Source organism: Hemiscyllium ocellatum, chromosome 45, assembly GCF_020745735.1.
Source record: "Hemiscyllium ocellatum isolate sHemOce1 chromosome 45, sHemOce1.pat.X.cur, whole genome shotgun sequence".
Classification (NCBI taxonomy): Eukaryota; Metazoa; Chordata; class Chondrichthyes; order Orectolobiformes; family Hemiscylliidae; genus Hemiscyllium; species Hemiscyllium ocellatum.
The window spans coordinates 2,658,138-2,682,653 of NC_083445.1; the positions used below are offsets into that span (position 1 = coordinate 2,658,138).

The 24,516-nt window shown below is 45.7% G+C and overlaps 1 protein-coding gene across 1 annotated transcript; it reads right to left on the bottom strand.

The window, feature by feature from the left end:
* Positions 1 to 888: 888 nt before the first annotated feature.
* cdc37 (cell division cycle 37 homolog (S. cerevisiae)) lies at positions 889 to 21,678 on the bottom strand. The gene is made up of 8 exons (XM_060855165.1): positions 21,405 to 21,678; positions 14,429 to 14,710; positions 11,964 to 12,072; positions 11,097 to 11,212; positions 7,099 to 7,221; positions 5,379 to 5,561; positions 4,113 to 4,184; positions 889 to 2,157 (listed from the first exon to the last, which is right to left on the bottom strand). Exons 1-8 carry the CDS (start codon positions 21,504 to 21,506, stop codon positions 2,011 to 2,013), a joined length of 1,134 nt encoding a protein of 377 aa, XP_060711148.1. The 5' UTR covers positions 21,507 to 21,678; the 3' UTR covers positions 889 to 2,010.
* Between the last annotated feature and the right edge of the window lie 2,838 nt (positions 21,679 to 24,516).

Below are 24,516 nucleotides of genomic sequence, written 5' to 3' on the forward strand. Positions count from 1 at the left end.
CGGTGAGGGATTTACATAGCTCAGAGCTACATACTACCGACACGGTGAGGGATTTACATAGCTCAGAGCTACATTCAAGGGCATGGATTGTAAATGGTCTGTCTGCAGGAACAAAAAGTAATTAGGAAAGATAATGTAACACTTTGATTTTCATTAAGGGGAATGGAATACATAAATAAGGAGGTTATGCTTCAGTTGGACACGGGACTGAAGAGACTGTCCAGTGTTTGCGAACACTTTGTAAAGGTCGGTCCCAGCTCCAGTGGAGACAGCCCAGCCATCTGCAGACTACAACCTGCAAGGGGCAGGTTCTCTCGGGGTAAAACTTAAACAGACTGACCGTGTATCCACTGGAGTTTAAAGTTTAAGGGGGGCAGGGGGCACAGGGTAGAATAACTGAAGCAGACAAGATCCTGACAGGTCTTGACAGAGTCAATGTGCAGAGGATATTTCCTCTTGTGGGAGAATCTGGAACCAGAGATCACTTTTTTAAAAAATCAAGGTTTGCCCATTGGAGTCAGAATAGGTCGGTATCCCCCACCCTGCCTCGCATCAAGGAGTCTTTCAAACCCTGTTCCTAAAATCCAACTGTCCAAGTGAATATTTTTAAGACACAGGTGAATAGGTTCTCATTAAACAAGGGAGTGGCAGATGTGAAGTTACAACCAAAGCAGCCATGATGTTATTGTGTGGCCAAGCAGGCTTGAGGGGCTGAATGAACTGGATGGTTCTCAGCACCTTGCAATCAAACTGTTGCTTCCATCTTGGAGGGCTTCAAAACTGCAACATTGATATCAGTGCTGTGTACTGTTAACAAAGACAGAAACTATGACTTCACATTTCAAATGTTCCCTAAATAATTTGATATCCATGACACTAAGACAGCAATTTACTGCATCATATTTTATTTGCATTCATGGTGACCAATAACAAGAAACAAAGGTTACGTTTACTACCACACTCACTAGCAGCAACCAGCCCAGATTAAACAGGTCATCCTATCAGGTAGTATCAGCAACACTGGCCCCCAACAGAACAAGAGTCCCCGAGCTGTAATTGGTGCAGTGCACAGGATTCATGAAAAGCTGAGACACAAAGGGAAGGAGTTAAACTCAATGGAGAGAACACTATTGTGGTTTCAGCACAGTATTTCACAAGAACTGAATATAAAAGCCCATGTTGAAATTGATGCAAATCCCTCGCCCAAACTCAAACTGAAAACCTATGAAAAACTCAGCAATCTGCATACATCTCCCTCACCTCAAGAAATGGGTTCAGATTGCAGCAACTAAACACTTGGCTCAGGAGTCATACAGAAACAACACTCAAATATGAAGTTACTGCTCATCAAGGTTTAAAAAAAACACAGTAAGTATCAGCAATAATTCTAGTTAGGGACTCTACTTGTTATTTTCGTATTCCTGTTTCAATTTTACAAAGGTATGAACAAAGTCAATCCTACAGACGCCTCTCACCCCATCATTTTGTAGAATTTCCAACAAACCATGTTCCAAATACTCTCTTCCCCAAGTTTCGTGTAGGGTCCAGTTCCATAGGGAGTGGTAACTCACTCACTCTCAATTGTCCCTCTCCCATAAAACCAATCTTAGTACACAGGCCTCAGCTGAGATCATCAGGACATCACCGCAGTGTCCCACTTGGGGAACTTGGCACCTTCCCAGCTGTATGGCTCAGCACCACATGGAATGATGCACATGGACTCAAGGAAGCAATGGGGGAGGTGGGCTCACAGTCTGACAATGGAGGTGGTTTCACTGGCACAGATACCAGCTGACCCAGTTACTGCACAAGAGGAAGGCAGCTTGCATGCTCTCAAATCTTGTGTATGTTTTCATACAAAAAGCAGTTGATTCATATAGGACTTTAATCTTCCATTCAATAGATCGGTATATTGAACTTACATGGACCCCCTATGGGTCAGTGAACAGGATGCAGTCTGTAACCCAACACAGCAATAAAACTAGCAGATATTGAAAACAAAACACAAGTTTATTTTTCCTCACTGCTTTCCTTTTTAACTTCTTCATACACAGGATCCTCATCTTCCTTGCTCTTCTCTCCTTCCTCCTCTGCAGCCTTTGCATTTGGAATCCACAGCCCAGAGTCAATGCAGCGTTGCATGTGGTACTTGGCTTCCTGCAATCAGAGGTCACTTAGTGTCCAGTATATTTGAAATAACCCATCGTTGAAGATCATGACAGAAATGATTTGGACGTAAGTTAGTAAGTTTGCAGATGACACCAAAATTGGAGGTGTAGTGGACAGTGAAGGAGATTACAACAGGATCTGGATCAGATGGGCCAATGGGCTGAGAAGTGGCAGATGGAGTTTAATTCAGATAAATGTGAGGTGCTGCATTTTGGGAAAGCAAATCTTAGCAGGACTTATACACTTAATGGTAAGGTCCTAGGGAGTGTTGCTGAACAAAGAGACCTTGGAGTGCAGTTTCATAGCTCCTTGAAAGTGGAGTCGCAGGTAGATAGGATAGTGAAGGCGGCGTTTGGTATGCTTTCCTTTATTGGTCAGAGTATTGAGTACAGGAGTTGGGAGGTCATGTTACGGCTGTACAGGACATTGGTTAGGCCACTGTTGGAATATTGCGTGCAATTCTGGTCTCCTTCCTATCGGAAAGATGTTGTGAAACTTGAAAGGGTTCAGAAAAGATTTACAAGGATGTTGCCAGGGTTGGAGGGTTTGAGCTACAGGGAGAGGCTGAACAGGCTGGGGCTGTTTTCCCTGGAGCGTCGGAGGCTGAGGGGTGACCTTATAGAGGTTTATAAAATCATGAGGTGCATGGATAGGATAAACAGACAAGGTCTTTTCCCTGGGGTGGGGGACTCCAAAACTAGAAGGCATAGGTTTAGAGTGGGGAAGGATATAAAAACGGAACCAAGGGGCAACATGTACATGCAGAGGGTAGTACGTGTATGGAATGAGCTGTCAGAGGAAGTGGTGGAGGCTGGTACAATTACAACATTTAAAAGGCATCTGGATAGGTATATGAACAGAAAGGGTTTGGAGGGATATGGGCCAAATGGGACGAGATTAAGTTCGGATATCTGGTTAGCATGGACGAATTGGACCAAGGGGTTCCACGCTGCAAATCTCTATGATCAGGAAACTCTCAAGTATCTCTAAACTGTACTGTCATGTGTGTGTCTGGAGCAACATGAGGTCAGAGTGCCATCAAGAACAGCAAAGTCTGATCATCATCCAGTATCCAGATAAACCCAACCTCCAGCTGGGGTCAACAGATAGCCAGGATTACTTCAAATCTTTGACAGCAGTTTATAGTATAGAAAACATGGAAATCAGTGGTTTTGGGTTACATAAGGGAAGTCAAGGCCACAATTAAATCAATATGACTTTAGTGAATGGTGGAGCAGGGTTAAGGGACAAAATGATGTATTTCTGCTCTTATCTTTTTTGCTTAACTGCCAACTTAATTCTGTTGGTCTCCGAGAGTCAGAAGGCTGGGTCTAAACCCTACACCAGGAGTTGAACAGGTTATCTAAAGTATCATCTACAGTTCCTTCTGTTTTCATTACTATGAGGGGTGCTGGATAGTTAATGATTGTTACAAATCCCACTTGCCAATTCAATTCCTATGAATCCAATATAGAAATCTCATATCTCTTAGCTGCTGTATTTAACTGTCCTTTTACCTCTGATTATCCCTCCCTGGTTCTACAGTCTGCCCTCACATCTCATGTTCCAAGGCAGGATTGCTGCTATAAAACAGGAGCCAACATAACCAGGCACAGATCAGGGATTCAGTCAGGGCAAAGGCCAGTTCCATGCCCATCACGTACCACCCAGTGTGGCATTCCATTGGCTTTTCCTCCCCTTTCCAAGTCGCCATTCTCTCAGAGGGACCCTCCTAGCTGTTAGGATTGGCTCTAATAATCGACCATCTCTGGAAGATGCCAAAAAGTGATGCCAACATGACATCAATTCTCTCACATCCAAGAGCCGGTGTTGCGAAAACGGTAGTGAAGCAACTTTCTAAAGGAGAAGCCAGCATATGCACAGAACAAATGGCTCCAGGTTAACCAGGAAGCCAACCAAAACAGATTACAGAAAATACTCACCGTTGGGTCCATTTTGCTAATGACATCCTGTAAAAGTTGGATATCTTTTGAATCAAAGCAATTCTTCATCTCCTGCAAAGAGAGAGAGGGCCAAAGACATCGGAAGCAATCTTCAAGAAGTTTTACAAGCAGAAAAACAAACCAGAATCTCACCGAGAACCAAATGCTAATCATTTCGGGAGTGGGGAGTAACTTGGTAAACCATTCAATAATTGCTAATCTCGAAGCTCATGATACACAGCTATTCAGTTAGCCTGAATTATCAACAACAGATTTGAAACATCTCAACGTAAACAGAAAATGCTGCAAATCTGTGGAGATCGTGGCACAGTGGTTAGCACTGCTGCCTCACAGCGCCTGAGACCCGGGTTCAATTCCCATCTCAAACGACTGACTGTGTGGAGTTTGCACGTTCTCCCAGTGTCTGCGTGGGTTTCCTCCAGGTGCTCCGGTTTCCTCCCACAGTCCAAAGATGTGCAGGTCAGGTGAATTGGCCATGCTAAATTGCCCGTAGTGTTAGGTAAGGGGTAAATGTAGGGGTATGGGTGGGTTGCGCTTCGGCGGGTCGGTGTGGACTTGTTGGGCCGAAGGGCCTGTTTCCACACTGTAAGTAATCTTAATGTTACAGGCACGAGGCTCTTCTCTTAAAACAGTGATGATGTGAATTGCTTTACGTTAGGAGTGGAATGAGCAAGTCACTGGCATGGCCAACATTTAGTGCCCATTCCTAACTGCCCAGTTACAAGTCAGCCATGCTGCAGTCAGGCTAGTGCCAAAGTAAGGGTCACATTCCTCTCCGAAAAGGACATTCGAGAACAAAGTGGACTGTTACCCAATCAGTAACCTGAACCTTCTAAACCTGGGGCAGATGGGGAGAAGGAGAAACGTGTTTGGAACGAGATTCCACTCTGTACAAGGGTGCAGGAAACCTGTTCATTACGAGAACATCAAGAAAAGGTGAAACCAGATGCTGCTTCTGCTGAGATTTTCTGGTACCCTGCCTTACCCAGCACCTATATCTGGTGACCAGTTTCACACTGTTGACGTTTAGCAATTGAACAGGATCGAACTGGAAAGGTAGAGTTACTTAACGCAACAGAGTCAAGCACTCCACCCTATGCAGATACCAGGTGTGGGAGGGAGGTCAACATCCCTGAACAGCAAAGAGCCAAACAACAAAAGCAGAAAGGAGGAACCATCTCATGGGTCTTTGGCATGACTCCACTGTCAAACCTTCAAGATGGAGGCATGAGAAAATCTACTCACGTCAGGAAGGCTTTCGTAGACCTCCACAGGATCAAGCCCACCAGGTCCCAGCCGCTTCTGTCGTTCCTCCTCTTCATATTCCTTCATTGCCTTCTCGATCCTTGCCTGAGCTCGACCTTTAACCCTCTCCTTGAACGCTCCCAGCTCATCGTTAAATGCCTCAATGTATTGTTTATCTGCTGTCTGGAAAATTGAATTGGAAAACAAGTCAACATGGCCAACTCAAACAGCAATTTTCAAATCCAGTCCGAGAGCCCCCTCTTCTCCAGTCAGTACATCAATTCCTGCTGGGTCAGAGTTCCACAGATTACCAGCAAAGTAACCATTCTTCACTCACAGCTGATCAGAGAAAGGCCAGCACGACCTATACCAATCAATAAGGCCAAGGCATGTGAACCACGACATTAATAGATTGGAATATCAGGAGGAGGAAATGGGGAAGATAATGGTCCAGTTAATGTCACTGAACTAGCAATCCAAAACCCTATGGCAATACGCTGGCAAACCCATCATGAACAATGGTGAAATTGGAATACATTAAATTCCACATCAAACAGATGGCCTAAAAACTACCATCTAACCACTGCGGATTGTCTTCAAACTCTCTGCTTTTCTAATACTCTTCAGTAGAAGGAAATCTACTATCCTTACTTGATCTGACCTACATGTGATTCTAATCCCACAGCTATGTGTTTGGCTATTAACTGTGCTGGGCAGTTACGGATGGACAATAAATCGTAGTTTGAGAGCTTGGCCAATCAGTTCCCCATAAGCGGCTTGTTCATGCCAGACGTAATGGAACTGACCTCCCCCCTCACCACCTCCCCATGTCCCCTTAGAAGGATCTCAAGTGTTCATGACCAAGATCAACAGATTTCTTGAAGGCTTTTATAGGATATGCATTAACAGGGGAACAGAGTTGACATAGGTCACTAAGATCTTATTTAAACAGGTAGAAGAGACTGGAGGGAATTAAATGACTTCCTGTTCTGATCTTAATAAGCACGACTGCTGACTTGTTTCCCCTTGAGTACAGCACATCTCACAACGAGAACCACTGAACGATATGAAATCCGTGGAGCTGTTTCAGATTGAAGTGAACAGTGTCACTGGAACAAGTGGACACATTTGTTCAAGTCAAATCATAACAGAATGTGACAGATTAGGAGGAGGAAAGAGTTAGCCAGAAGTAATTTGGTGAAGGCTGTGAATACAAAGAAGCGTCAAGTTTCTAACAGGGAAACAATAGTAAATGTCTTCCTTCCTGTCTGCCTCAGGCAATGCAACAAAGGAACAGCACTCCAAAAGCTCGTGATTTTACATCAACGTGTTGGACAGTAACCTTGTGCCACAAGACCTCTGATTTAGTCCACCCCAATCCAACACCGGCATCTCCACATCATGATTAAATGTATCAGAATAGTATGGATAGAACTAAATGCAAATCCATTACTGTGCTAAAGCAAGGAGCACTTTACCAATCCAAAATTCCTGACAAACACAAAAGAAATTAACCTGTTAAAAAGAAAAAAAAACCTGCCACGTCAGTTATTCAATTCAATGGAGCACCAAAAGTCACATCCGACTAATACCTTCAAGTAACTAACTGCAAGAACCCAAAATCGGATAGGAATTCATAGCACACAGGGATCAACTTAGTCTGCATGTGGAGTAAATATCAATTGTTTGAAATGCAAGAGATTTCCGGCTATTTCCGTACCTTGATTTTGGCGAAGAACTGTCGGAAACAAGCTCTGGGATCCACCTTAAGGCTCTTGGCTAATTCCAGGATAAACTGCATCACGATGGTCTGGTGAGCTACCTGCTCCATCAGGGCATGCTTCTGCAAATGGAACCCATAAACATCGTTTGAAGAATGCAAGCAAATCCTCTTGCCATACGTAATACAACCACATCCCTATTAGGGCATACTGCAACCAACCCCACTCTCCAACCAGAAGGGTCCATTTCTCCACATGTTGGGAGCTCATTACAATGACAGTCTGAACTAATGTGCATTCACTGAACATCAAGTGACAATGCTACCCCTTTAACAAGGTTCCTCTGTCCTTGGGTTTTTCTCAAGAGGGTCACAAAGGCAGAGGCTCCAATTTGTCTGGAACTGGGGACTTTGAATAATGACAGGGGAGTGGCCAGTTCTCCCAGCTCAGGTTGCTTTCTTGTTTGGTTTACTGTTAGCAGCCAGTCAAAACCTGCTGGGGACCTAGTGAAGCAGCTACAGTGAAACGGGGTCTTGGCTGAACTTTCTCTCTACAAACTCCTGCCTGTCAGAACCTGTTTTTGAATGTACCTTTTGCTTAGGGGTGCGTTTTTGGCATGTTGCAGGGTTTGGAACGATTTCATTATGGTCTGATATCGCGGGTTATCAAATAAGTTATTCGAAATTCTGTTTTCTTTTGTTGATGTTTCATCTGTCTTGTTAAATAAATTCTGTTTTGTTTAAAGCTGAGTGGTTTGACCAGCTGTCAATGTTTTGAGGTGGGGGGGGGGGGGGGGGGGGTCCAGCCTGTTCCACAGCACTCAGAAACAGACACTGACATGTCACACCACATGCAGCATGAAATAACAGAAGCTGAAGTTATCAAACTTCACATCCACACTGGCTAAGAGACATTGACATCTCATTGTCTGTTCGGAGTAGCTGTTTCAAAACTATATGACTGCAAACCACGAGGACCAAGGGATGACCAAGTGAGTGCACCTGCAGCACACATTAACAGAGCAAGATTATCTTACTGGCCAGAATTGTTAATACATTCTGTAACGTATCAGAACTGATTCACCTACCTGGACGATAAACCCAAGCCCATTCCACGTGTAAAACAGGACGGATTCAGAACAAAGCTGCAGCTTTACACACAAAAGCATAAGCCTAGCCAAGGTACCAAATGAGTACTTTGTGACTGACTCCTTGTGAAAGAGACCAAAGTGGAGACAGTGAATGGGAGAAACTAATAAAAAGGCTTAAAAAGGATGCACGTACATCAAGTTGATGAGGATTGATATGTAGAGCTGATCTATGAGAGAAAATACACTGAGTGGTCTCACTAACAATTCCAGTAACAGTACCCAGCTGCAAACAGGTTTGTTCAAATTCAGTCACAAATCAATGTATAGACAAGTTGGAATACAACAGCAGACAGCCTCAAGTCCAGGAAACGTGCTTCATCTTTAAACTTACATCCCTGTATGTGATGTGATCCCATGCCAAAGCTGAACATTTGTGAATCAGCAACACCCTGTATACTGGAAACATTTTCTCAAATTACAGGAGTGACAGTTATTTCGCAATCATTTTCCCCAAACAAGCCAGGACCCCAAAAAAAATCCCCTCACTGAATCGGAGTAAGTCGTGCAAGAGCAGTAATCAGGATCAAAAACAGATCCGAGAGTGCTGCGGGAAACTGCAAAGGCATTGGTCAGAATGTAGGAAGTCTCCTGAGGCACAATGCCAGCAGATGGGAGACCTGCCAATGTTAAACTGCTTTTGGAGCAAACAGGTCAAGGATAGACCCAGCAACTCCAAACAGACACTTTCACCTCCATAATGACAGCTTTGAAAAACCAAAACCACAGTCCACGATTTAATTGTGACTTGGACAAATGGGGCTTAATTAAGAAAGCCAGCACACAATTGTTCCAGGCAAATTGTAGTTCATGAATCCAACTTTTTCAATCAGGTGAAGAAAATTTACAAAGATAATGTTGATGTCGCCCATGTGGAATTCCCAAAGCCATTTGAAAATAAGATTTGGACATGAAATGTGAGCACTTCAGGCTTGTGTGACATTTCCTGACCATCCCTAATTGCTCACTAAGGTCTGAATGAAGCACCTTGTTTAAGTGCTGTCATCTGTGGGGGGGGGGGGGTAGGTACACCCACAATCCTGTCAGGGATGGAGTTCCCGGATTCTGGCCAAGTAACAATGAAGGAATGGCAATCCATTTCCCAAGTGCAGATAGTGAATGGCTTGCAGGGGAACCTGTAGGTCATAACGCTCCCATCTATGTGCTGCCCTTCTCCTTCCATATGGTTAAAGGGAGTCTTGTGTTTCTGCAGTGCGTCTTGTAGACGGTACACTGCTGCCGGTGTGGTGGGAGTCAATGTTGCGGTAGCAAGTGGGCTGCCAGTCAAACTGGCGGCTTTGGCCTTGATGGTGTCAAGCATCTCCGATGTTGGCAGGGCTGCATCTGTCCAGGATAGTCACAACATGAAATTACCAAGGTGGTTGAGGGGCAGGAGCTGCAACATCGTGATAACCAGTTGGTTTCAGAATGGAACCACAGTTTTGACAGGATTCCCCTAGAGTTGCTTTTCTGCTTCCTCCTTTAATGACCAAGACACAGGTGTCCAGGGAATAATGTTAACAATTGCAATGGACAGAAGACTTGGAAGGATTGTGAACTCCCAAGGAAGACAGTGATGGACTTGAACACGGCCCAGAGAAGCTGATGGAATGGTAAATACATGGCTGAGGCAGCTGTGGGAGTGTGAACAAGGAGAGATACTCGAAGAGGTACAATTTTAAACAGGGTGGAGGAACAGAGGTTCTGAAGATAAGTACAGAAACCGCTGAAGGTGGCAGGGCAAGCTGTGATTTAAGCACAGAATCACTGAATTGATAAGTATAGTGAAGGATATTTTGATAAACCTGGACTTAACACTTCCGATCTCAAATGTAAAATTGTGTACAATTCAGGGCACACAACTCCGGAAGGATGCGATGGTGGTATAGATGGGTACAGAAGACACTGACAAGAATGGCTCCAGGGAGCCAGCTGGCTCCTGATGAAGCTCGAGCCACTCCCTTTAGAAAAGAAAGAGTTAACAGGATATTTGACAGAGATGCTTAAAACCGGACACAGCGCAGACAAAACGTGGTAATGGAGAAACTGCGCCCATAGAACAATCTCACAAGGATTGGGAACAAAAGCTGATTTAAGTTGACAGACTAAAGACAGATCTCCAGTATAACCTGGAATACAGAGTCTGTATCTCGAGTAGAGTGCACGTTAACTGTGGCTTTTGAAAGGTAATTGATGGTTATGGAAACAAACAAAGGACATGGATAAACCAAGGAGTTTTTACAGAGAGTCAGCATGAACACTCTGTTGCCTAATAACCTTGTTCTGTTTTATGATCATTCTGGTTTTCGGATTCTACATTTTGAATTTCAGTAGGAGCTTGGTTAATCTAAAATCTAGATTTGTTCCTTCGCTTAGCTTTCTCAAGCTCAAACACTTGAACTTCCCAAGCAATGCAAAGCACTGGCTTTTTTCCTTCAGGTCAGCAATTATTGTCCCTCCCTAAACAGTCCTGGTGGTGTTCGTCAGCTGCCTCCTTGAGAACGACCATTTCGGAGGACACTTCACACCAACAGCAAATCAGATTCCCTCAAGTCACATGTAGGCCATTCCTGCTAAAAATGACAGATTTATTATCCTGAAGGACATCATGTACCAAGTGTGTCACCATCATCACGTGGTAGTTAGAAGTGTGCCATTACTAAGATTAGTTTTTAATTTCTTGATTTATTTAACTAATTAAATTTAAATTCCCCAATTGCCATTGTGGGATTTGAACTCATGTTGCCGGATTTGTAAGCAAGTACAGAATTACTCCGCTCTCACACCTTCATTCTCATGGCACTTATGTAACAAATACAAAAGTCAAGACAACAGTGTAACTCACTGCACCTCTTCAACTTCTAAATCAATGCACCAGATGACAAGGTAGTTGGCAGTCTCCTCACACACAAGGTGGGGGTTATCAGATAGGTACTTCTGGCTGTCATCCCAACGACTTAACATGCCTGTGAACAGACAAGCAAGAAGTTAGTGAATTTTCACCTGCTTTGACCCTGACCAAGATTCAGTTCCACCAGACCCTGCAACACCGTAGCTCATTTGTCACTGTTCACACAAGCAGCTCTTGCAAACTGCGCACGAAAGGAATCACTGTTCAGCTGGTCTGGTCTTGATCTCAACCTCCAGAAACACACAAAGGACTATCACCATCCAGGCTGAATTGTTTTGTTCTTACTGTCTGTGCTTGCATTAAACTAATCTGCAAAGTTTGTGGCACTTAAGTATGCAATGCCAAAATCACAAAGGCCAGAATGAATTTGGAGTCTGTGGAATGACAAGCAGTAACAAAGCGAGTGGAAAATGCATTAGGTGGCTTTCATATTGGGAACAACATCAACAGCAGAGAATAGCAATCACATTGATCATTCATAAAGGGAAGATGTTTAGTTACCTGCCTTGAAATTACAAACTGGTGCCATGCACCAAATCCAGAATGGAAAGAAAACTAACACATTCAGAACAGAATAAATAATCCACTAATAGCTGGGCAAATCAAGTAACCTTGGTGTTGATTCCATGGGAGAACAGCAGGCTAAGCTGGAACTGATTGATAGGAACTGAATTTATTAATCTGAGATTTCCCATCATGTGAACAGAGTATCTGTTACATCACATGGGCCACAGTCAACTCGTCAGTAAGTATTACCCAGACAGCTCTGGAAAGCCCAGTTATTAATACTCTCTAGTCCCACTTACCAAAGTGCTTGATCTGTTTCTCATATTTTTCAACAAATGTCTTGTGTTTTTTTTCTTTGTCTTCCTCTGTTTCGACCTTGCTCGATTCTGGAGTGATATTGATAACACTCTGAAGGACAGAAATAAGACAAAAATCAGAGCTCACATCAAGCCTAATTTTTGGCTGTTGCAGTTTGCAAACCAACATCAGGAAGGCTTGGCCTATTAAAGTATTATAATAATAATAGATACATGAGAGACATGTAAAGGAGTCTTGGATAGGCACATGGAAGATAGTACAACGACGGGTATGTAGGTCAGTCTGATCTTAGAGTAGGATAAAAAGCTGGCACAACATCGAGGGCCGAAGGGCCTGTGCTGTGCTGTGCTGTGCTGACCTGTGTTCTTGTTCTATGTACAATGACAGACAGTAGACAGACAGATTCACACAAAACAAAAAGACACTAGGCAGTTTGGTCTGGCCTAGATCGCACAGTCCTTTTAGAATAGGTCACCAGACAGGTTCGCCCTTGTTTCCTGACCAATATTTACTCCTCAACTATCACAAATGCACATTAATGTTTTTGGGAATTTGCTCTAAATTAGCTGCTGTGTTTCCAACATCACAACAGTGTTTTCTTCTCCAAGTAACCAACTCACAACGAGTACTTATCGACACTGGAAATGCTTCACGGGGTAACAACACAGAACATCCAGGGCAGGAATCAAGTACCATCACCATCAGTGGACAAGCAGAATTAAACAATCTCAAGGGGGCCCAAGGCAGGTAAGTCCCCTGGCCCTGATGGCTTGCACTCCTGGATCCAAAAGGCAGTAGTGACAGAGATTGGGGATGTTTTGGGTGTAATCTTCCAGAAATGCTTGGATCCTGGACAAGTGTTACAAGTTGGGAAAACTGCTGTAGTGACAAGTCTACTCAAAATGCCAGGGAGGCAAAAAGCAGGTAACTGGATGATTAGCCTCATGTCGACAGTCAAAGAAACACTGGAATCAAATACTGCACCAAATATTTGGACAATCATAATCTAATCAAGTAAACTCACTGTGGCTTCATGAAAGGGAAGGTGTTTCTGACTGATTCATCAGAGCTTTTTTGAGGAATTCTCAACCAGAGTAGATAGAGAGGAAGCATTAGACATGCTGTATTTGGACTTTCAGAAGTTGTTCAACGAAGTTAAGTCAGAGGTTAAGAGCCCACAGTCTTGGAGGTAATGTACTGGCATGGAGGGAGAAATGCCTAATGATCAGGAAACAGCAAATGCAGCAAGGGGCATCCTTTTTAAGGTTGGTTACCTATAACCAGTGGGGTTCCAGAGGGATCAGTGCTGAGGTCACAGCTATTTACAATATTTGATTTAAAAATATACACTTGTAGGCTGGGAGTAAATGTACTGTAGCCAAATTTGCAGATGACAAAAATATGTAGAAAGACAAGTTACAAGGAGGACACAAACAGTTTAGAGACAGATATGGTTGGTTACCTAAGGCGGCAAAAAATTATCCTCGAGTACAATCTGGGAAAATAACAAGTTCTTCATTATGGATGGGACAAAAGAACAGAACATCGCTTCAGATGTCAAATTGCAACACAAAGGGACTGGGGCATACTTGCACATGAAACACAAAGCTAGCACACAGGCGCAGCAAGTCATCCGGAAGGATAATGGAATACTGGCTCTTATTTCAAGAGGATTGGAGTTGAAGAGTAGGGAGACCTTACATGCAAAGGATTCCTGTTGCACAGTGATCACACCCATACCTCTGAGCCACAAGGTCTAGTTTCAAGACCATCCTGCTCCAGAGATGGTAATGTCGATGAGAAAACAACATCCAACCGCAACTTTATAAAGGTGAGACCACATCCGGAGTACAGAGAAATTTAATCACCTCATTTGAGGAAAAGTATATTTCATTGGAGAAGGTTGACTACAATGCTTCCTGCTGTTGAATGATTGTCTGAGGAGGAAAGGTTAAGCAGGTTGGGATTCTACTCACTGGAGAGGAAGAGGAGGAAGAGGACTGATCTTATGGAAACAGAGGACAGGAGCAGAAGCTCTCTGGCCTGCTTCGTCATCCAATACAATCATGGCTGAACAACTGAGCTCAATCTTCTCATTCTGCCCTCCCACCAATTTCACCGAGACATATCAGATCCTTATGGTAAATGCTGAGCATGTTTTGTCTCATGGGGAAGTCTAGGACCAAACAGCACTGTCTAAGAACGAAGGGGCACCAATTAGAGTGAAATGAGGGGGAATTTTTCTCAAGGTGGAGACACTTTGGAACTCGCTGCCAGAGAGCACCGTAGGGGCAGAGTGCCCATGCATATTACAAAGATTCTTGATCATTCTGTGGGGGCAGGAATATGAAGGGGGGGGGGGGGGGAATCAGCCATGCATTGGTGGCTAGATGGGGCAAACAGCCTACTCCTATTTCTTACAGCTTCAGATTTCAACCCAACCAACCTTGCTGAATCCCTCTTTACTCAGTGTATCTACATTCCAGGGCATTGCTTTTTCTTTCTTCTTCAGCGATGCCCCTTTCTTATCCCATTCCTTCTCATCCTTTTTCAGTTGTTTGAGTTCAGCTTGTAACTTTTCAATCTCTTTCTTTGCATCGTCTGTTTCCAGCAGCTGCAAATCCTTCAACTTCTTCTGGCATTCACTGAGTTTACGCTTACAATCCCCGCATGCCTTCTCGTATTCCTCTCGCTCTTTCTGCGCTTCCTCCATCCGCTCAATCCGAGCCTGAAACAAACAAGGACGGCTTCTTTCAGTAATTTTAAAAACCAAAACTATTTACAGTATAAGGATATGATGTAGTTTTGTGACAACGTATAAAATATGTGGATATTTATTCAAATAACAGTATTATTGTGATGCATACAACTACTCAAACTCACGGTACACCTGTACATGATACAACATGGAATCACTGCTCCAAATCCAGGCCCAAATCAAGGACAGAGACAGAGACAATACACTGTCACATGCTTGGGTCATTAAAGTAGGATTTGTTTGCCTCAGGCTTCACAGACACCTGACAGTCCAAAAATTTTTTTTGTATAAATGAGTAAATAACAGCAAATGCTTCTGCCAAAAATCAGAAGTTATGAGACCAGTCATTATTTCAGAATGCATCAATACATTCGCACTACAGTACAGTCTGAAGCAATGATCTGTTTCCCGAGATGTGGATATTAAAATAGAGCAAGAAAGCCCCGTTCAGGTGAATACTTACGCTCTCACACCAGGACTGGGACACAAGACAAAAATGGTCAACCAACATGCCAGAAAAGTTCAACCTCGTGTAATTCACTCGATTGCTGTTGTGGGACATCTGCTATTGCAAATTAACTTGCACATTTCTGTTCTTGTGTTATGCAAATAATTGTCAAGCAACCAAACTCTTTACACAGTTTGCACAGAGCTCCAAATATTAACATCACACACAACACGTTTGGAAAAAACACACTGTTCCATAGGGTGGGTGGACAGAGAAATTCACATCTCAATAACAATTTCACTAGACTCAGAGTGGCAGCTTCAGTTTATCTGCAGTATGCTCAGCACAAAATTATTTGAATATTATTCTATAAGAAATAGTTCTCAATTTCAACAGTTAAAAATCAAAACACCAGGTTATCGTCCAACAGGTTTATTTGGAAGCACTAGCTTTCAGAGCACTGCTCCTGCATCTGGTAGTTGTGGGTCGACTTGAGTGGGTTCGTGATCTGTAATCCTTTTGGGATCTTTGTTGCATTTCTGTAGAAACTGGATGCCTGTGTTGATATGTGCGACCTTCTCCACTTTGAGCTAGCAGTTAGTGGTGTCAATGGTAATCATGATTTGGAGATGCTGGTGGTGGACTGGGGTGGACAAAGTTCAAAATCTGAACACCAGGTTAGAGTCTAACAGGTTTATTTGGAAGCACTAGCTTAAAGAGCGCTTCTCCTTCACAACTACCTGAAGGAGCAGCACACCGAAAGCTAGTGCTTCCCAATAAACCTGTTGGACTCTAACCTGGTGTTGTGTGATTTTGAACTTTGTCCACCCCAGTCCAACACCGGCATCTCCAAATCAATTTAAACAATTTCCCTGCTTCCACCCCAGCTGAGAATACCCCCTCAAGTCTCAAATCAAGACTCCAGGTTCTGTAGCCAAGCGTACAGTGAACATAATGTTACCAAAGAGCGATGGGGAAAGAGGCTTCCTTACCTTATAAACAATTCTGTAACCACAACATGCAAATACATACCGGATGAATATAACAGCAGAGAAGCTGACAGTTTGGAGGAACTGTGCAATAACTGATAAGCTCTCAACTGCACAGACATCGTCTTGACTAGCCCAAATACCCTGTTCCATCTCTGTACAGATTGTTTTTCAATTTTAAGTTCAAGGAATCATCTCTCAAAGCTTTGAAATGGCCTAATTCAGTCTACTGCTGGGATGTAGACACGACACTATTCTGAGATTCTATATCCAGTGGATACAACCCACAACAGCAAAGCCTTCATTGCTGCTTGTGATAGATATAGTAACAGCTGGAGAGCAAATAATCCCAAATACTGATCGGAATGGTTCAGTACGACACGGCACATTGACAAATCCACTGAGGAAAGGAACTATATAAAACACCACTCATACATTGGACTCAAATGGTCCTGTGTCATGGCACTGTCAAATTGAAGAAGTCACCATGCCTGAACAAATATTGAACAGAAACAAGTTGATAAAAATGAACACACTGACACTTTGACTCCAGTTTATGAAATTGCATTTCCATTGTCACTTTCTTAAAAGTTTTCGTCAAACTGGCTGTTTTGCCACTGTCATCTAATGAACAGATTAATTCTGAGCAGGACTAGGCAACTCAGCCATGGGCAACATGGTCACCTTGACTGAGATTTAAAATTGCCAATTTTCAGGATTGATTTTAAACACCACCAACTGCCACAGTGGGATTTGCACTGATGTCCCCAAAGCATTAGCCTGGGCATCTGAACTATTAGCCTAGTGACATTACAATTATCCCACTACCTCACTGAAACAAGTCCTCAGAGAAGAATCACAAACTCATGTTGCTTGCTTTACAACTGTCATACTTAGGGCTTTGAGTGAACTGGATTGTGTGTCTCACTCCACTATCTCATCCTGTGCTCAAGTGCTGAAACACAGATCAGAGCAAATACCTGCAAACCTATCAACATGGCTAACATACAAACCAAACGACCATTCCAGTTAACATCAGGATCAATGACGTTTGGTAAACTCCCTTGGAAGCTGTCCTTGAAGCACAGCAGCAAGAACATGGCTGACTAGGAGCAGCTTACTACCAATCATATAAAATGGCACCCAATACCTGTCCCTCAAGCTGGATCATGATTCAAGTCACAACACCACAATTAAGAAGCAGGGAAGAGAAAAATAAACCCTACAATTCAGAGCCTACTGCCCTGTGGGACATCCTGCCCCATGCGCCCAAACACCTATATTGAGATTCAGTCCATTCATGTGAAGCAACTTGTGAGAAATGCCATCCTCAAATCAAGAAAACCAGTCAATGACAACAATTCCTTTCCCCATTTTTCCTGAGACACGATAGACTGGGTTATTTCCGGAGTCACATGGTTGGACATGACTGCAACAAAGCAGCTTTCCTTTCATTCCCCAATTGATGGAAGTCCTCTCCCCTGAACTGCTGCAAGTGTTGATGGGATACAACCCGCCTGCCATTCAGACATCACTGACAACAAAATGAAGGGGAGAGAGAGGCAGCTCCTGCAGGAGTGGATCCATTTTTATTCTAAGGAAAGGTCACTGGACCAAAACATGAACGTTGATTTCTCTTCACAGATGCTAACACACCCGGAGATTTTCCAGCACCTTCGGTTTTTGTTTCTGGTTTCTAGCATCTGCAGTTCTTTCTTTGTTTTTTAAAAAGTTTTTTTAAAATGATGGTTTGTATGATTCAGTTCGGTGCCAGCTACATCACTATGGGTCTGCAGTCACACTTAGTGCTGCTTTGTCCCTCAAAGGGCAGGAATTTGTTCGATGGGTTTTGACAACAATTGAAAATGCCATGGTTACCATGAGGTTATCTTTCTAATTCCAGAGTTCAACATTTCACCATCTGCCACAGGAATTTGAACCTCTCGAATATTAGTTTCGGGGTCTGGATGATCAGACCAGTGACATGGCACCTGACCAGTAATCATTACTGTACAATGATCAAAACCTCAAGATTGAAGAGAGTGTCCAACCTCTGCCTGCCAAGGCCTTCCATTAATGGGCCAATCAGAGGCAGGCTTCCTTTCTAGGGTCTGTGATTCAATTATTCAGAATGGTCCTTGCAGTTCACTGAGGTCACGATTATTCAACTTGACCACGTCAGATCAGTTCTTCGCGTCTGGCATAACCTGAACAGATTCAGCAACTTTAGCATCCCTGAAGCTGTTGTTCCATCAGCTATCCACAAACTCAAACCTCATGAAACCAAGCATGTCCAACTGAAATACATGGACACAAGATATCAAGGAAATAAACTGTCCCCACATACTTATCTGTAGCATCACTAGGAAGCTCTGAAGCAGGGATTTCTGCTCAGGACATGAACCATGGAAAAAAGAACACTAAAAAATGTATAAAACAACTAAGTATTCTACTAATGTAGTTAAAATATTGCACTAGCAACACAAAACCACAATTTCAATCATTCTAGAAAATTGTGACAACAGAAGGGTGCTAACTGATGTTAAAAAGGCAAAGAGTTAAAAACCACAGCGCTATATCTTCCAGAAACCAGGCTAGGAAGTAGTCACTTTTGAGGGATTAGAGAACAACAAACGAAGAACTCCTCGGAGCACAAGATACAGGAACAGACCAAGGCCATTCAGCCCCATCAAGTCATTGCTAACATGCTTCTCAAAATCCTTCTCTTGTCTTCTCCCTGTAACTTTCATGCCCTTACTAATCAAGGAGCTCTGACTTAAATACACAATGATGTGGCCTCTACAGCCGAAGCAGCATCAACTTCCACAGATTCACCACCCTCTGACTGAAGACATTCCTCATCTCAATCCTTCACCGAGGCTGTGCCCTCGGATCCTAGTCTTTGTTACATGGTAACATCTTCTCCATGTCCACTCCTTCAAGGGTTCAAGAAGTTTCAATGAGATTCCCTCCTCATCCTTCTACACTCCATCATATACATAGAGTCGTCAACTGCTGCTCATATATGGTAAGCCTGTCAGCCCTGGGATCACCTTTGGACCCCCTACAATGCCAACATATCCTTCCTTGTTAGAGCTCATAATTGCTCACAATACACCAAATATGGTCTTGTACATCCTCAAAAGTCCATGTGCATTCTCATACTCGAGCTCTCTTGCAAGGAGTGCAAACATTGCATTTGCCTTGCTAACTGCAAACCGAACCTCCATGTCGACCTTAATAGAATCCTGAACTAGGATGCCTACATCCCTTTGTGCTTCAGATTTTAGAAAATAGTCATCCCCTCTATTCTTCTTACCAAAGTGCATAACCTCCAATGTTGCATTTCACCTGTCCACTCACCTAGGTTGTTCTGCAGCCAACCCAACCCCTCAATGCTATCTCCCCCAGCTATTTGTACATCACCTGCACATGGAGAAACAATGGCCATGTGGTATAATCACTGGACTATTAATGCAGACAAGAAACAGTGAGGAGTGCAGATGCTGGAGATCTGAGTTGAGAGTGTGGTGCTGGAAAAACACAGCAGGTCAGGCAGCATTGAGGAGGAGAATCAACATTTCAGGCATAAGCCCTTCTTGTGGTGACCCAGGTTTGAATCCTGTCACAACAGATGGTGGAATTTGAGTTCAATAAAAATCTGGAATTAAGAGTAGAGTGAAGATCATGAAGGTATTGTCAACTGTCAGAAAAAAATCCACCTGGTTCACTCCTGTCCTTCAGGGAAGAAAACTGACAGCCTTACCTGGGGTGGACTAGGTATGACTCAGACCCACACTCTTAACTGCCCTGTGGGCAATTAGGGACGGGCAATAAATACTGTCTTACCGCATCCAACAAATAAATTAACAAAACAAAACACCAACTATACCCTAAAGTTTCTGCATTAAATGTAGATGAATGGTTGGTCCCAACACTGACCGGTGAGGAACTCCCCTACTCTGGGGCTGCTGTCCTGAGAAGACGCCCAGCCCCTCCCCCCACCTCCCTATGGTGAGCCAATCCTCCACCCAGGCCCTCACACCACAGGCGCTTCCTCAGCAGTGTCCTGTACCACAGCCTCCCTAAGGCCATGAGGAAACACACATGGAGCAGGTCAACTGGGGAAGGGGGCATTTCCAAGGAAGCAGATGGCGATCCCGAGGTTTAATAGGTATTGGGGGGGGCGTGTGGGAGAGGGGTGTGTGTGGGGGGTGGGTGTGTGTGTGTGTGTGTGTGTGTGGGGTGGGGGGGGAGGGGGGGTGGGAGGGGAGAGGGTGTGTGTGTGTGTGGGGTGGGGGGGGGAGAGGGGGTGGGGGGGGGGGAGAGGGGGTGGGGGGGGGGGGGGGGGGTGGGGGGGGGAGGGTGTGTGTGTGTGTGTGTGGGGTGGGGGGGGGGAGAGGGGGTGGGGGGGGGAGGGTGTGTGTGTGTGTGTGTGGGGTGGGGGGGAGAGGGGGTCGGGGGGGAGGGGTGTGTGTGTGTGTGTGGGGGGTGGGGGGGGAGAGGGGGTGGGGGGGGAGAGGGGGGGGGGGGGGGAGAGGGGGTGGGGGGGAGAGGGGGTGGGGGGGAGAGGGTGTGTGTGTGTGTGGGGGGGGGGGGGAGAGGGGGTGGGGGGGAGGGTGTGTGTGGGGGGGGGGGGGGAGAGGGGGTGGGGGGGAAGAGGGGGTGGGGGGGAGAGGGTGTGTGTGTGTGTGGGTGTGGGGGGGAGAGGGGGGTGGTGGGGGAGAGGGGGGTGGGGGGGGGGAGAGGGGGGTGGGGGGGGAGAGGGGGGGTGGGGGGGAGAGGGGGGGGTGGGGGGGAGAGGGGGGGGTGGGGGGGAGAGGGGGTGGGGGGGGAGAGGGGGTGTGTGTGTGTGTGTGTGGGGTGGGGGGGGAGAGGGGGTCGGGGGGGAGGGTGTGTGTGTGTGTGTGGGGGGGGGGGGGAGAGGGGGTGGGGGGGAGAGGGTGTGTGTGTGTGGGGTGGGGGGGGAGAGGGGGTGGGGGGGAGGGTGTGTGTGTGTGTGTGTGTGGGGTGGGGGGGGAGAGGGGGGGGGGGGGGGAGGGTGTGTGTGTGTGTGTGTGTGGGGTGGGGGGGGGGGGGGGTGGGGGGGTGGGGGTGTGTGTGTGTGGGGTGGGGGGGGAGAGGGGGTGGGGGGGAGGGTGTGTGTGTGTGTGTGTGTGGGGTGGGGGGGGAGAGGGGGTGGGGGGGGAGGGTGTGTGTGTGTGTGTGTGTGGGGTGGGGGGTGTACCTGGTGCCGCCACCGGAACAGGCTGGCGGTGTCGATGTTCGGGTGAGTATCGTCCTCATCGTCCGACACCTCGATGTGATCCCACACGCTGTAATCCACCATCACCCTCACCCCCGCTCACACCCTCACCCTCACCCCCTCACAGCCCCGCTAACACCCTCACTGTCCCGGGTCACCCTCACCCCTCACTGTCCCGCTCCCGGGTCACCCCCTCACTGTCCCGGGTCCGGGTCCCAGCGCCAGGCCCAGCCACAACCCCCGCTTCTAGAACACTCGCTCACCCGCCCACAATAACCGCGTCACTTCCGGGCCGTCCTCACTTCCGCCGACAGCCTCCATCCCAGCTCGTGGCGTCACCTCCCCCCAAACAATCCATAGGATCACACACACCCCTCCCAAATAATCCATAGGATCACAGACCCCCTCCCAAACAATCCATAGGATCACACACCCCCATCTCAAACAATCCATAGGATCACACACACCCCTCCCAAACAATCCATAGGATCACAGACCCCCTCCCAAACAATCCATAGGATCACACACACCCTCCCAAACAATCCATAGGATCACACACCCCCATCTCAAACAATCCATAGGATCACACCCCCCCCCACCCAAACAATCCATAGGATCACACACACCCCTCCCAAACAATCCATAGGATCACACACCCCCATCTCAAACAATCCATAGGATCACACACACCCCTCCCAAACAATCCATAGGATCACACACACCCCTCCCAAACAATCCATAGGATCACAGACCCCCTCCCAAATAATCCATAGGATCACAGACCCCCTCCCAAACAATCCATAGGATCACACACACCCATCTCAAACAATCCATAGGATCACACACACCCATCTCAAACAATCCATAGGATCACACACACCCTCCCAAATAATCCATAGGATCACACACACCCCTCCCAAACAATCTATAGGATCACAGACAGCCCCGACCCAAACAACCCATAGGATCACACACCCTCCCAAACAATCCATAGGATCACAGACCCCCCCCTCGAACAATCCATAGGATCAGAGATTGCACCCTCCCAAACAATTCCTACGATCACAGACACTCCCTCCCAAACAATCCATTGCATCAAATACCCCCCTCCCAAACAATCAATAGGATCACAGACAGCCCTGTCCCAAACAATTCATAGGATCACAGACAGCCCCCACCCAAACAATCCATAGGATCACAGACAGCCCCTCCCAAACATTCCATAGGATCACACACACCCTCCTCCCAAACAATCCATAGAATCACAGACACCCTCCTCTCAAACAATCCATAGGATCACACACCCTTCCCAAACAATCCGTAGGATCACACACACCCCTCCCAAGCCATCCATAGGATCACAGACCCCCCACTCCCTAACAATCCATAGGATCACAGACACCCCCTTCCAAACACTCCATACGATCACACACACCCCTGGGAAACAATCCATAGGATCAGACACATCCCCCTCCCAAACAATCCATAGGATCTGAAACACCCTCCTCCCAAACAATCCATAGGATCAGAGACACCCACAAGAAAACCCATCCAGACCAGTACCTTCCCCCCCCCCCAATCCATCAGGATCAGAGACACCTCCTCTCCCCCAAATCCATCAGGATCACACACGATCCGCCAAATCAGAATCTGAGATGCTACCTCCCAAGTGGGCATGGCCACCAACCAGATTCATTCCTCCCATCGACCAAACAGGTCGTACCCCCTACCTGTCTTCACCTATCCCCACCCTGCCCCCACCCCCCACTTAATCTGCAGCTCCCCCCAAACTCACCCCGAGTCCTGATGAAGGGTTACCCCCGAAATGTCGACCTCTCCACCGTCTGCTGCTGCCAGGCTTGTTGTGTTCTGACAGCCTCTGGCTCGACCACATGGCCCCTTCTTAGCAACACTCTCCAATGTGTTGTAGAACAGAGAGACCCAGGAGTTCAGGTACATAATTCTTTGAAGTGTCCATCACAAACAGACAGGATGGTTAAAAAGGCATTTTGCACATTTGCCATCATTGCCCAGACTTCTGAGTATCGGAGTTGGGAAGTCATATTAAGATAGTACAGAACGTTGGAGTACTGTGTCCAGGTCTGGGCTCCCTGTTGTAGGAAGGCTATTATTAAGCTGGAGAGGGTTCAGAGGAAATTTACCAGGATGTTGCCAAGTATGGAAAGTTTGAGTGAGAAAGATTGACAGGAATTATTTTCCTCTGCAGAATAGGAGGTTGAGAGGTGATCTTCCAGAAGTGTGCAAAATAATGAGGAAGATAGATAGGAGCAATGGGAGGTGTCTTTTCCTTGGGATGTGGGATTTCAAAACTAGGGGACATATTTTTAAGGTGAGAGGAGAGATTTTAAAAAAGACATAAGGTATAAAAGTTTTATACAGAGGGTGGTTCATGTGTGGAGTGAACCTCCCGAGAGAGTGGTGGATGTAGGTACAATTACAACGTTTAAGACCGATGGATAAGTACTGGATATAAAAGGTTTGGAGGGATATGGGCCAGGAGCAGGCAGGTAGGACTAGTTTAGTTTGGGATTATGTTTGGCACGGACTGGTTGGACTGAAGGGTCTATTTCCGTGCTGTATGACTCGATAACTATTCTTCAGAACTTCCAAAGAATGCAAACAACTGTCATATCTGACTTGAAATGTGGCCTCTGTTTCTCTCTCCACTGATGCTGCCAGAGCTACTGAGAACCTGCAGCACTTTCTGTTTTTGTTTCAGATTTCCAGCCTTGACAGTATTTTGCTTTTGTATGAGCAATAATGAAACACTTACTTCCCCATGGATTAGCAAGCTGCTCCCAACAAATGTGGACCTCTTCACAGCATCTGAATTAATGAAGAACCGACCCATAAAATGGAAGCGAGCTTATCGAATAATAATGACACCAGTGTCAAGTCTACTCTTTCAGGGCAGGACACGAGAACAGGGGGAGGTGGGGAGTGACACCAGCCAAACGTGACTGAAAACAACAAAACAGTCCAACAGTGAGGTGAAAATATATGCGCTCCTCAATGGAAATGACAAAACACAGATTACTGAGCCATGAATACATTGGCTGGTATGTTTAAGGGA

What these genes read in the sequence shown, in the direction of transcription:
- cdc37 (XM_060855165.1), bottom strand. Translation starts at nt 21,506, where the DNA reads ATGGTGGATTACAGCGTGTGGGATCACATCGAGGTGTCGGACGATGAG. An exon ending in TGTTCCGGTGGCGGCACCAG is followed by an intron (nt 14,711 to 21,404) that starts GTACACCCCCCA and finishes TGTTTGTTTCAG; the next exon opens with GCTCGGATTGAGCGGATGGA. An exon ending in TCTACGAAAGCCTTCCTGAC is followed by an intron (nt 4,185 to 5,378) that starts GTGAGTAGATTT and finishes CTCTCTTTGCAG; the next exon opens with GAGATGAAGAATTGCTTTGA.